Source organism: Pholis gunnellus (assembly GCF_910591455.1).
Source record: "Pholis gunnellus genome assembly, chromosome: 17".
Lineage (NCBI taxonomy): Eukaryota > Metazoa > Chordata > Actinopteri > Perciformes > Pholidae > Pholis > Pholis gunnellus.
The window spans coordinates 15,355,870-15,370,482 of NC_136544.1; the positions used below are offsets into that span (position 1 = coordinate 15,355,870).

A 14,613-nucleotide genomic window follows, 5' to 3' on the forward strand; every position below is an offset into this window, starting at 1 on the left:
GTTTCAAAGTAGATCAGATGTTAAAAAATGATAAGTGACAATACAAAAGTAGAAGATAACAGAGCAGGCCAAGTTCTGTTCTGTGAGCGTTTGGTCCAGAAAAGATCAAGATCAACCTGTGTGCGTGTGAGAGAGAGAGAGAGAGAGAGAGAGAGAGAGAGAGAGAGAGAGAGAGAGAGAGAGAGAGAGAACCAGACAGACACAGAGAACCAGACAGACAGATAAAGAGTTTTCCAGAAAAAACATCTGTACGAGCTCGAGTGTGTGCACGTGTATGTTTTAAATGGGAGGGCTGCTTCCTAATAGGCTTATTCTGACGGATTCATTTTGTAGTTGCATCAATTACATGCTGTGTGATGATACTGCCCACTAGAAACACTTATAGGCTACTGCACGGTTACGCAAGGTGTTCCATAAATTGTAGACTTGGATCGTTTGTTTTGCAATCGCTTCAGCATTCATTTTGTTTTTGCTCTGCGCCAGCCACCACAAAACAGCTGGCTCATATTTAAAGTCCGCATTCTATGTTAGCGCAAACATCCACCCGTTATGGGACACAAAAATGTTCGCCATGCATACGGCACATGCGGGCCTTTAAATGAGCAAACATACAGTATTTACCCACTGCGTGCTGCGTCTCACATATCTTTCTGATTACCTTGATATACCGTGCAGCGCTGTGTCGGACACACTTCAGCACCGTGCTGGTGGACAGCTTCTCCAGCGCTCACAGACAAAATGTGGAGATCGCCCGCGCGCCGCTGCACTTACCGCCTGCGACCGCTAGGGCGCACCTAGAGCTTCAACGCAAATGCCCTCACATCATAGCCGAATGCGTCAACCACACGGTAACCAGCTAGGGGCATCTCACCAGCACTAACCCCGCCGTGTTCTCGGGGCCTAAAGCAACAGGAGTCCAAGTAGAGGAGTGCAGGACGCAGCCTGAAAGATAAAGGTAAGCAGCGGGCACCTTTCAACGTTGCTGAGATGGTTGTTGGTCTCACAGTAGTGATGACTGATGCCAAAAAAATCGTCCTCCGCACAAAGAGGGCCGGGGGAGGTGCGAGCAGTGCTGCCTCGTATAGCCCCATCATTTTGTCACACACCAGGCTCGCATTTTCACCGAGGAAACGCCTCGAATAACAGCGGAGGTGATTTTTGACACATTGCTACTAACAGGTTGATAATATAATAAGGTTTAGAGGATACCTGCGCTGAGGGTCGTCTCCTTTGGTGAATTTTGGAATAGCGCATTTTCGGGCATGTTATTGCAGATTTGGGTGAGAAAATGCAGGGGGGAAGCCTGAATATTTAACCTTATACCGTGTGTGATGTGTACCTGGCCCCTAGACCTCTAAAAATGACTTGTGTTAGATTTTCATTTTCGCTTCTTCGTTGTATGAATTTAATAGATATTTTCCAGATTGAATAGCTTTTACATCGCAATGATAACCTTATCAGAGTATTTGTGGCCTGTGTGATGTAAACATATGCTCTGTAGTCTACCTGAATTGCAAGTATGTTGAATATGATATGACAAATACTGTGCTATTAATTAGCACTTAAGTCAGCATTGATTATGCCCTGCATTAATTATAAGGAAGTAATAGCGACTGTATTACAGTAATTGTTCTAATTACATTACATCATAACAGATTGCTAATCAATCTGCTCTCTTTGCCTTCTCCAGTCATTCAGTTTTATCCAAAGCCATGGGGTCCACACGCCTTGCTTTAGTGCTTTCTGTCACCATGATCCACCTAGTTTCAGGTATGTGTTTTCCTTGCTCTTTTGTTGTTCCACCACAAACATGGACTATGCTTTGTTTATCTTACATCTAGATTTAAAAAAAATGCAATATCTTCTATCCGTTTGCTTGCCATGTCTTGCTAATTATGTTTGTTTTCATTTATGTTTATTCAAATAATAAAAGCAGTAATTCTTCCTGGCTATTTCAGGTATGAGCTTTATGACTCCTGAGCCTGATACACCACCAACATCAACCCCAGAGTCTTACCCGCTGGGTGATCTGATCCATGCTGCCCTGCAGAGTAAGGAATACTTAAGAGAAGCTTCTGCAAGCACAGGTACATTTACACAGGCCTTTATCGCTTTTTTGGCTGAATGCACCTGAAGAACACTACGGGTGACTAGTCATTGGAAAGGACACACTTTGAATTAAACTTTTGGACTCTGCAGGTACTACCACCAACCCGACACAGGCTGTGCCTGGGCTTGGGCAGACCGAGTCGACAGCAACAGTCATATCACCAGGGCTACTCACCACAGCTTTAAGCTCCTCTTCTGCTGCCAGCCAGAGAGGATCAAGGAATACCATGTCCTCGCTGCCCATAGAGGAGGAGACAACCACCACCCTGATCACCACAACCACCATAACCACAATGCACATGCCAGGTACCTGCATGCCACCAATTGGCTTCCCCTGGGTCTGTGTTGTTTATTGATGCCGGTTAATATGGTTCTCTAAAGGGACAAAATGTTTGAGCAAATAATTCAGAATCTCAGAGCTGCTCAGGTTTTGGTGGGTGGGCCAGCAGTGATGACAAATGCCCACTGAATCATTTTGGCTCCCGTTGCGACTTTATTCATTTTTCTTCTCTGCCTCTCTTTGAAGAAAGAGTAAGAAGGAGATCTTGACAGACAAGGTAACATGAAACAGTCATAAAATATTAACGATGAAACATCAACAGGTTACTGTACAATGTGAGTTACTGGTAAAGAAAGAGCTCTACATGTACTGGTAAGTATCCAGAATTGATTTTAGATTCTTCTTTGCCCAGCTTATTCTCAGCATTGGAACATTTCTGTTTGGTAACAAAATTAGTTTAAAAAGTACAGACATGTTTGTCTATGCTTCTGGTCTTATTTCTGCAGGAATAATGAGCTTCCTGTTCTTTCAGGATTCATGCTTTAAATGTTCGGAGGGACACAGAGAACTGAGAGTATACAGTGAATCCTGTTGAAGATGACAAAGTGCACTCCTTCTTTTCTGTTTAAAGTAGTCAGTGAAACCAGCTCTTCTCCTCTATCTCCTCAATAACTTAAAGCATGAAAGCAGATTGGTTTACCAGCCCTGCTGTAAGATGATCCTAGCCAGATGTACAGTATCAGTAATATTTCTTACATAGACATTTGCATCTTTGTTGTTGGTGAGGATAGCTGGCACTGAAAATATATACTGTACACATGCTGTACTCTATACAGCACATTGTGATCATCCTTTGCCATTAAATCTGGATAATCCAGTATCTAGCCTGCCCCAAAGTGGCCGACTGAATGAACACATGAACTTTATACAATATGCATTTTTCTCATAGCTTATTCTGTGAAGTACACTGATGATTTGAATCCAAGTGAACATCCTTATTCCGTATTTTTTTAATTTATTAATAATCTATCAATCACACAGGACAATACTGTATGAAGATAAAGAGACACAGGTGACTTCTACAAATATGTTGATGCCTCAAAACCTGTAAAATATGAAGCACACAAGGGGTATTGGGCTCTGTTTGGCTTCCCAGCTATTTGATGTTGTCACGCTTCACATTTGCTATTAGTGTTTTCTTTATTCACAGTGCCACATGAAAAGTTCTGTATCAAAAAGAAGTCTAAATACACTTTTTGTCTTTTAGTTATTATAGCAACAAACAAATTAAACGTAATCAGCAAGCATGAAACAACTATTTATTGACTAAATAGAGCAACCAAGTGAACCCATAAATACTAATATCAGCGCTATTGCTGTCATGTCACTATCCGAAGAAGAGAAGCATTAATTTGACAAATCAGTCAGTCAACAATGGCTCCATGATCAGAATACTAATAGGGAGTGGTGAAGAACAGAATAGCATCCTTGTCAGAATGGTTGAGTGAAACAACATTACGGCATCTCCTTCGGCTGGGGTGCCTGCAGACCTCACTGCAGGTAGATTAGAGCTGTTGCTCATTCTGGTAATGAAATAAAAGACACCATTACTGCAACTGCTACAAATGAGAGCTGAGGAAATTTGATTGAGCACTTACGAGGTGGGTCAGCTTATTTACACCAGATGTGGTTTGAGAAATGTCAGGCCAGATGAATTATCAGCGAGGTGTGTGTGTGTGTGTGTGTGTGTGTGTGTGTGTGTGTGTGTGTGTCACCTACTTAGTGTGTGGTTCCATTGTTTACATTGTGTTTTTACTGGGAATTGTCATTTCAACCCCCAATGAAACTCCCTCTAAGTACCAAGTAGATATCTAAATATCTCAGATATGTTTTTGCCATGTACAGAAAACAGATTGTAAAAACAACAAAATACAGTTTTGCAGGGAATTATGTGCTCGACTATTCATTAGCTGCTTGACCAGTTGCTGGGAAACTAGCGAAGACTCCAGGAAGTAACTGGTCCCAGCCAAGAAGTGGTCCGGCATATAACCCCCGAAACGCTGGTTGTACACATTTTTTAGTATAAAAAAAAAAAGATAATCTCTTAATTAGTGTTTTTTAAAGTTCCCGCTTGTCAGATTTTTTTACCTTTTGGCCTCCAGAGCAAGGGCAGCTGTTTCCCACTGCTTCCTGTCTTTATACTGCGCCGACTAATGCTAACCTGCTGCTGGCTCATATTTACTGCAACAAAATTATTAGCAAATAAGCTTAATTCACAGAATGTCCATTTACTTCTACTTGTTCAGTTAACACTGTCAGCTGAATTACTTGATGGTACTTTTTAACATCTGTATAAGTGAAACGTGTTGGATTGCTTTTCCGTTCTCTTCCTCTTTTACTTTTTTTTGTTTCTCGTCATTGTTAGCCAAATGGACTGTAAAACCCTTTCCTCTCCAGATGCCATTTGTTTTACAAGAGGTCGTCAATAATTTGATTCTACTGAAGCATAGCAGCAGTTTCAGTCATGCGGTCAATACAATTATGGAATGCAGGGCAATCCAATACACCACAGCTTCACCCAGTGTGTGCTCACTGGTAGGAATTACTTTTCATTTTACTGAACTTAATTGGTGTACTGGTGTACAAACTGCCACTTAGTAATGATATGCCAGGTTATTATTGTTATTGTCCTCGGGTTATATTGCAACACGACGAGTCAGAAATGAGCTGCTTCTTGCCCCTTGTCTAAGATCAAACCTGCGATTATACTGTAGTTCATGGTTTATTTGTTATTGTGACAGTAAACATACGAGCCTCACACAAATAATATGTGGATATTTTGGACATCTTAACCTAACAAACCTGCAGACTTTAGTTTACAGTTCTGGCACTTTTTTTCGCTGAACACAAAGGTTTGCTCTGGAAGAATAGATTTAATTTGAGCTCAGTGATATTTCCCTTTATCCATTTGGTAAGTTGATGATTAGCACAGCAGGGGCTGGCTCCCTGGCTATCCAGCAGTGCACAGCCTATTTGGTCTCAAGGATGACCATGATTTGCATTTCTATCCACTGACCTACTTGAAAGACAGCAATAGCACAAGTTGTGTTTTTCTTTTCTTTTGTCACTTATATTGAAGGATACACACCCAAGTAGACCAAATAATTACAAAATAAACTCTTCTATATACGTTATTATTGTCTGTCTGTATACATTCCTCAGGCATTAAATGCGTTACACCACAGCTTTATTATTTCATTATAGTCAGCTAAGCAGCGTCTGTATGGTTATAAGTCTTGTCAGCATCAGCCAGATGCTTGCAGGATCAAGATCTTCCCTTCAGTTTACTAAATCACTACGGCATCGCTCTACCACGCCAGAAAGTTATTTGTGGTCCATCTGCGCCCTCTAATTTAAGTAATCATTTAATTCCAGCACAAGCCCACATATGCTTCAATTAATGCGGAATCTTGAATAAATGGTGAGCTATACCAGCACCAGGTATTGTGCTTCCTTTGTGCTTCTGCACACATCTAACATACATACAACTTCTCATTTTATGCAGTGTAAAGGCTTCTTTGAGAATCAGTAAATATAATACATTGTAACTTCTCTCTCATATTCACACCACTGAATGCTCACAGCAACAATGTCTCCCACCAATCCTCATCCAAACAATATAAGGTTACTGGAGTGCAACAGCATTGTGCCTCATCTGCTAGTTTCTGTGTCATTTTATTGCCAGCACAAAGGATTCGTAAGTGGAAAGAAATTGTTTGCTATGAAATACAACTTTAATAATCAAAAATAACAGAAGAGATGATTATTATTATTATTAATCAGCATATTGGAGAAGTTGGTCTGAGCTCTCCTCTCCATAACAAAACTCTCTCTGAGAAGAGTTGATATCCCCACGTGAACCCGGCTACATGCATGTTGACTTGCCTTTGCACCGTGCACCTTCCAAAAGTCCTTTCACTGGCTGTTAAATATCAGTTGGTAAAAAAAACAATCGATGATCTCTCGTCATCGCTCAGAAACTGCCAATAAGCGCTTGTTCAAAGTTTTTAAACTACATTAACTTAAACTATTGTGAGTCATACTGTTGCTATAAAAATCTACATGTACGTTTGCTAAAGCTTTCCTAAATGAAGTGAATTTAATTGTATTTCGCAACACATTTTATTCTCCTGCCCTTTCCCTCTTTTCACAGTACAATGCAATGCAACTTTGTCAGCAATGGAGGATGTTGTCGAGTCACCAGATCCTGCATCATCATCCTCACCTTTTTCCCCTCTGGAATGCACCTACAGCATTACTGTGTATTCAGGTTATGGTGTGGAAATTCAGGTAATGTGCATTATCTCCTATGAATCCATAATCACTCATCTTTTCAAATTTTTATTTGAAAAGATGTATTTATTTTAAAAAAAACAGCTGCCAGAACAGGATGTACGTCAATATTTCCTATTTTTTCATTGTAGGTGAGGAAGGTTAACCTTTCTAAGAAAGAGTCTCTGACAATCATGGGGCATGGAGGTTTGGGACCAGAGCTCTTAGCCAATGAGACCCTGATGAGAGAGGGTCAGGTGATTCGCAGTACGACCAATCAGGTGTACATTTACTATCGCAGTCTCCAACAGACCAACCATGGCGTGTTCAGCCTCCACTACCAAGGTAAATGAACCCCTCTGGTTTATTCTCGTGTTGAACAATAAGATCATTTTACTGATGTTTCCTCTATGCGTAAAGGTTGGAATGAACACTTGCATACTTGCATATTTAAAAGCATACAAGCACGGCAGATGTGGGGCAAGGAATACTGAGTTCTGTGCTGTGGGTTAAGTTCAATATTTAATATGAATTAAGAAAGCAACAGAGAAAGGTTTTGGTGATTAAACTCATAAAATGAGGACCCATGATGATAGCTAATACTGGTATTGGTGAAGAGACTGCTGGTGTTACATGGCACCTGCTCAGCTGAGTCACATATGACAATCTCACAATCATGGTGCTGATGGGGGAGGTGGAGGTAAAGACAAAATAAAAGGATCACAAAGATCTAAAGATTTAAAGATCAACGTTCAACTGATTATTTAATTGAATATGGAGGGAAAGCTGAATAGTCAGAAATAGTGATTGAAAGGGTTTTGCCAGCATGGTAAAGTGTAAATGACAGAGATGCTAGAAATGTATGATCCGCTTGCACAGGGTTGACATTCACTAGTAAAAGAATGTATTGAAAATTAGAGAAATTATCCTTTTGGAACTTCTTTTTTTGGAACCTTAACTTTGTATCTTCCACCAAAGAAAATCTATTTATTTTCCCCTCTGTTTTATCTACATCAACAGCCTTTCTGCTGTCTTGCCCGTTCCCTCTGTCTCCTGAGGGCGGTGGAGTGACAGTGACAGATATCCATCCTGGAGGTCAGGCACACTTTCACTGTGATCCAGGTTTCCAGGTCCGTGGTCATGAGGTGGCTACTTGTGTCAACACAACACAACCACACTGGAGCACTCCGGAGCCGCAATGTGTCGGTCAGTAAAGTCATTAAGATACAAGACTGTCTTTGGTTACAGTGTGATTGTTAAGGTGGTTGATTATGGAAAGTAATACGTGGGATATTATTTTTCCTTAGCTGTGTCTTGTGGAGGATGGATCCGTAATGCAACAGTAGGCCGGATACTCTCTCCACCCCCTCCTTCTGTCAGCAACCACAGTAGTGTAAATAACCTGAGCTGTCACTGGTTAATAGAAGCCAAGGAGGGACACAGACTCCACCTACACTTTGAGAGGATTGCACTAGATGAAGATGATGATAAGTAAGTTTGTGTTTCCACTACTTTGTGTATCACATAACATAGTTTAGAACGGCAGAGAATACACCTGTTGATCTAAAAAAACGTCTGTATGTTTTCTTCATGTGTCTTTCAGAGTCATATCAGTACAACATTCCCTTTATTTTTTCCAACCTTCATTTAATGTTGTAAAAAATGTTCCATCCCTAAAGCTACCGTATTTACATGCACTGGTTCCCTTTTTGCTTTTTTCCATGAAACATTCAGAGTAATACACTATGCATACTTCTGACAAACTTCTTCTCACTGAATTTCAACTTTCATGAAGGCATCACAAAAGAAAACAAAGAAACTGTTTCGTTTTTTACTGTACTCCAGTGTGACATGCTTATGTGGGTTGCCTTTAATCTGCTATCCATGCACATTTATTCAGTACCTATTCAGACACTGATCATAACATGTTCTCTTCTGGAGCTTACATTGGGGATCTTTGTGGTTTGTTCCTCTCAGGTTAATTGTGCGCAGTGGAAACAGTTCCCTGTCCACACCGCTCTTTGACTCAGACCTGGATGACGTCCCTGAGCGTGGGCTGCTGAGTGAGAGCTCAATACTGTACTTGGAGCTCACAGCTGATTCTTCCTCCATCCCTCTGCTTCTGGCACTGCGATACGAGGGTGAGCAGAGACACTTTGCATAAATCAGCCTAAACACAAGGTCCTTTCCACAGTCAGCAAAACACAAAGACAGTGTGTCGCTGTACATCCTTCTAACCTCATTATTGTATAATATTAAATACATGAGTCAGTATTCTGCCTAAAATCAAGTTAGATTAGATTCATTACTAGAACCCTCTAATTATAGGAATTCAAGATCATTGAAGGTGACATATTTTAATCTCAAAAAACCTCTTGGAAGGTTGATCTTTGTAATCTTTATGAATTATAGATAATTTAGTTCAATATTAAAATAATAAATTATATCTAAAGAAGGAATGGGGTTTAATGGGCAGTCTAGAAACCCAAGGCTTTCTTCTCATTGAATTGTTGTGTTAAAGAGGGCCATAATGAGCCACATGCAGTAAGGTTTGGAGATGGTTACGTCGAGCAGTAGAGCAATTAGAAGAATACCCCAAAACATTCTAGGGAATAGGGAAATACTTGTTTCTGATCAGTACACACATGCACACACTGTGTCTAGTTTATTTTCTTCTTTGCGTCTTTTTTTTTTAGCTTTCGATGATGAACACTGCTGGGAGCCCTACATGCCTCATGGAAATTTCAGCAGCAGTGACATCACATATCAGCTGGGCACCACAGTCACCTTCACCTGCTCTCCAGGCTTTGTCATGGAGCAAGGCTCAGGGACGATTGAGTGTGTCGACCCCAGCAATCCCCACTGGAACGACAGCGAGCCTATGTGCAGAGGTAGGTTTCAGGATTGAGTGACTGAAATCAGATGCTTTTTTATTGCTTTAGTCAGAATTCCTTGTCCGTTCTTCTGTTGTCTCTGTGCTTCATTTTCATCATTTAATTAAACCTAAATCTTCTACTTATCCAGATTTCAAAAACACAGAATTTTGTACGTTTTGACATAAAGTGAGAGAGTCATTTGTTTCGTTAATATTCTAATTGTATTGTGTTGAGATGGACGCCTGAAGCGACAAGTTGTTGTAGCTTGAAGACGACAGTCACGCTGACTGTGTCATCTGCCGAACTGCCGGCAAGCTGTGAAAAGTGAAAGAAACAGAGAGACTGAGACAGATATAAAACTGGCAGAGACTTTGCACTGGGTCAGGCCCTGCCTGAAAACACAGGTGCCATTGTTTTTCAACCAAGCGAAAGACATTCTGAAAGCCATATGCTGTTTGGTATTGCTGCTTTGACACAGTGATGAAGAGGGAGGTGGATGGTGGGATATCAGTAAGTGCTGTGCAAGGCGAAGAGGTCTGAGTTTTTGTGGTTGTCTTGAGCCTCCATTGTATGGCAGAAGATTGTGTCTCTCAGAGTGGAAACTGTTTAAAAAACGAGCGATTAGCTGGTGGTTGGGAGCGCTTATTCTGCTCATATCTGCTCGTTACGCTCTCACGGAAATATATTTGACAAATGTTGTGGTTTAAATGTCTCTAAGCAAGTGTGTGTGCGATACAAATGAACAGTTCTCACTCTATAACCGATGGCCACTTGTGTATGTCTGTGTGTGCGTGTGTCTGGCTTCACAGTTTCATGCCTCAGTTTTAATAGGACACGCTTCTATGAGAGCAATTCCTGGCATTGAATGTGAAGTCAGGATCAAACTGAACAGGTTCTCGCAGGCAAAAGGGTTTGTATTTGGCTCCTATCACTACAATATGCACCTTAGAGTTGACATCTTCCTAATGATGCTTTCCTAGCTGTTGTATTTCTGCAAGGAAAGGTTGCTTAATGTGAATTAATGACACAATAGTCTCCAAAAAATGAGCTTTCTTTATATTCCTTAATCCTTCAATTGTAAACCATTGTTTTTTCTGCCATATTTTATTCACCACACCTCACTTCTTTGTGTGCCCTCTGACATCTTCATCATCTCTCATTGATCGTTTTACTGTGGCTTTATTTATTTTCTTTCCCTTTATTATTAATTCATTTTTCCACAGTTACTTTTGGTATTATTTCATCACCCCTTTCATCATTCTCTCTGTCTCACCATTCACGTCCTCACCTCACTGTCTCTCCTCTCTTCTGCTCTGCCAGCTCTGTGTGGAGGGGAGTTGACTGAACCGTCAGGTACCATCCTGTCCCCTGATTGGCCCCAGAGCTACTCCAAGGGGCTAGACTGTGTATGGCAGATCCATGGCAACGAAGAGAAACGCATTGAACTGGATGTCCAGATGTGAGTATTGCTAATTTAAGTGGTTGATTATTTAAAGTAACCAACCATGTTTGTGTGTCTGCAGTCTGTCAAAAACACAGTACTCCTGAAAATATAGTAACACAATCCCTTCACTTCAACAATTGCTTGAAATGTTCTAATAAGTCGCCATAGATAGGAGGATATTATATACATGTACTGTAATAATGACGTGAATTAAGAGCCTTGTATTTCACACACTGCATCAAAGTACTGCATATCATCGTCTTTAATGTACAAAGTTGTATTTTGAAGACACAGTAACAGAAATATTGTTCAATAGATATGCTCACAATGTAATTTATTCCCCTTAGAGTAATAGGATCAGCACTCATTTGGTTACCAAATAAATAGCAAAAATCTGCAATAAACAGAAATCTATTGAACCAGCACCCTGGTGTCAAATTCAACCCATGTGTGCACCACATTGTTATTCTATTTTATTCTTCTCATTTAAAATATGTTAAAATGTGTATTTACACTAAACTAAACATCTTGGACACATATCAATTGTACCTAAAAGAGAATGGAAGATAACATATTGCAGCTTTACATAATCCTCTGCCTCTCCTGTACTGACTAGAAAATGCATCAGGTGGGTGGACCGCTCATCTTAAGAGTCAGTCTGAAGTGAAATTTCCCTTTGTTTTTCTTATCTTTCCGTCTTAAAGTTTAAATATCCGCCACACTGATGTGCTGACCGTTTTTGACGGACGTGATCTCATGTCCCATGTGATCGGACAATACCTGGGGTCCAGAGAGCGTTTCCAGGTGGTGTCTGGGGGCTCAGAAGTCACCATTCAGTTTCAGAGTGATCCAGATGATTCCACTTTCATCCTGAGTCAGGGATTCCTCATTCATTATCGTGGTAAGTACACTTCTGAAGTCACTGCTTTTATGGCTCAATGGGAAAAATGTTGACATCCGGGACATGTGAGGGCTGCCATTATTGAAGAAGCGCTCATGAACAACCTATTTTATTTATTTCGCTGCTCTCTATCTGTGTGGTGCAGAGGTTGAGCCAAACGACACCTGCCCCACTCTCCCTCAAATTGACTTTGGCTGGATCAGCTCGTCCCACTCCTCTCCCGTGAGAGGCAGTGTGCTGACCTATCAGTGCCAACCGGGATATGACATCAGTGGCTCTGACATCATCACTTGCCAGTGGGACCTCTCCTGGAGCAGCAGTCCACCTACATGTGTCAAAGGTAGAAGTTGTTAGTTTTATTCTTGGACAAAACACATTCAGGTTTCATCCAGGTTTCTAACTTTTGTCAAAAACAATGCCGTCATCCCCCGTATTTAACTGTATTTGATGAAGTCTAATAGCAGGTTCAAGTTAAATGCTGTCCTATGTGTCCCACTCTGTCCCCCACAGTCCAGCAGTGTCCTGACCCAGGAGAGGTGGTGAACGGAGCGCGCTCTGTGCGCCCCGAAGCAGGTTTTGCAGTTGGAACAGTCGTTCGTTTCTCCTGTAACCAGGGTTATCAACTGGAAGGTCCCAGCCAAATCTCCTGCCACGGACGAGACACTGGCACCCCTAAATGGAGTGACCGCAGCCCAAAGTGTGTCTGTGAGTCTTTTTCTTTATGATGCTTACATGGTGCACGTTTAGAAGTTACCTACAAATACATGACTGTCCTCTGTGTGTTTGTGTGTTCTCTGAGCAGTGAAATATGACCCATGCCCAAACCCTGGTGTCCCTGACAATGGTTACCAAACCTTGTACAAGCACAGCTACCAGGCAGGAGAAACTCTGCGTTTCTTCTGTTATGAAGGCTACGAACTTATCGGCGAGGTCATTATCAGCTGCGTTCCCGGCCATCCCTCTCAGTGGAACAGCCCTCCGCCCTTCTGCAAAGGTAAAGGTTCATTGTCTCTAGATCTTCTGAAACAGAACAGGAAAATGCTGCGAAACATCTAATTCCCTGTGTCCAGATCTGAATTATTGAGGTTGGGTTTTGAAGATTAGCTGTCTTGTGTTATTTCAACGTTTGTTGATTATGAAGGTATTATTCTCTCGTCTGCCGTTGTTTTAGTAACAGAACGTAGATCTGAATGAAAACGTGTTGATGAGATCCCGAAGGTGCATTTAGGACCTAATATAATATAATAATTCATTTTACTTCTCTTTCTCTTTTATTCATTTCACACAGTGGCATATGATGATCTTTTGGATGATCACAAATTAGAAGGTGATTTCTTTATTCTTCTCCAATTTGTGATGTGTATAAAGTTAAAAAGGTCCTCGAAATAATATTTAAAGCCCTTAGACGTCGGAATTATATAATGTAAGTGTCAACTGGTGTACTACTAAGGTGTAGAGTTTCTCTAGATTTGTCAGCCTCGTTTTTATGTGTGACATTTTAGATAAATTGTGAGCTTCTTCTTCTTTTTATGATGATTTGTTTGGCTGTTTCACAGTGTCCCAGTCATTTGAGCCGTCCCATCAGATCCTGAGTGAGAACATCGCTTTGGCAATAATTCTGCCAATCATCCTGGTCATCCTCCTGATTGGAGGAATTTACATGTACTACACAAAGTAAGTACCCTATGTAACCACAGTGACATTTAAAGGAACCTGAAAATAAGAATTGTTGCGTTTTTGTTACCTTAGAATGAGCCGTTTATATGTACATACGGAACGGGTCCTTTTTACGGAAACCGTCATGCCACCATGTTTCTACAGTAGCCCAGAATGGACAAACCAAACACTGGCTCTCGATAGGGTCATTTGCAGTTTCATGTTTTCGTGTAGGCCACTGTAGTTCTCACTTGGCCCTAGGAAGAAGTTTCAGTTGGTTGCAATCTGCAAACCAACCACCAGGTGTCCCCAAATTGCACCTTTAACCCTTAATTGATTTGTAAGAACGCTTTTACTTTTCTTCACCTCAGTTCACAATAATGTATAAAATGTAGCCTTTGTCATGTGGTCACATGTCATTTTATTTTCTCACTCGCAGCATATGCAGACTAGAATGGAAGCCACTCTTCTGGAAGTCTCTCTCTCACACACACTCCTACAGTCCCATTACAGTCGAGTCCGACTTCAACAACCCTCTTTATGAGGCAGGAGTAAGTAAAAAGCTGATACTTTTCCTGTAATTCATAATTGTTTTAATTTAAACTTTAGACATTTTTTATGTATGTGTTTTTGTCTAAACTAAAGAGTCTGAATTGAGTTTTAATGATTGATTTCTTACTTTGCCCACAGGATACGCGGGAGTATGAAGTATCCATTTAAAGGAGAAAATGTCTTGGTGAGAATTGAAAACCAGAGAAAGATTAAATTCTTTGGGAAGACAAATTCCTTAGTATTATAAGGCCTCACTCCCCTTTTATCATTCATTTTTATTTATCTTTCTGTTTTACCATCACTGTGGAAGTGCTTTATTTTGATTTGTTGTACTGATATAGTGGTCTGCCAAACGTGGGTCCTACTTCACGGTCCAACTTTCTGTATCGCTAGAACTGGTGCCTTATGAAGGGTAAGAAATTGATAACGAAGATCAACGAACAATGTGGGAGGAATAAGAACA

At 40.8% G+C, this 14,613-nt stretch overlaps 1 protein-coding gene across 1 annotated transcript; it reads left to right on the forward strand.

Annotated features, from left to right (window-relative positions):
* Positions 1-1,706: 1,706 nt before the first annotated feature.
* On the forward strand, positions 1,707-14,318 carry sez6l2 (seizure related 6 homolog (mouse)-like 2; the record flags this gene model as incomplete). Its single annotated transcript, XM_079177158.1, has 18 exons — positions 1,707-1,770; positions 1,959-2,087; positions 2,200-2,415; positions 6,603-6,739; positions 6,874-7,066; positions 7,742-7,927; positions 8,029-8,212; positions 8,699-8,862; positions 9,418-9,612; positions 10,918-11,056; positions 11,746-11,942; positions 12,088-12,282; positions 12,453-12,647; positions 12,745-12,936; positions 13,231-13,269; positions 13,499-13,616; positions 14,038-14,149; positions 14,289-14,318. The coding sequence occupies exons 1-18, from the start codon at positions 1,713-1,715 to the stop codon at positions 14,316-14,318; spliced, it is 2,679 nt and encodes an 892-aa protein (XP_079033284.1). The 5' UTR covers positions 1,707-1,712.
* Positions 14,319-14,613: the final 295 nt, after the last annotated feature.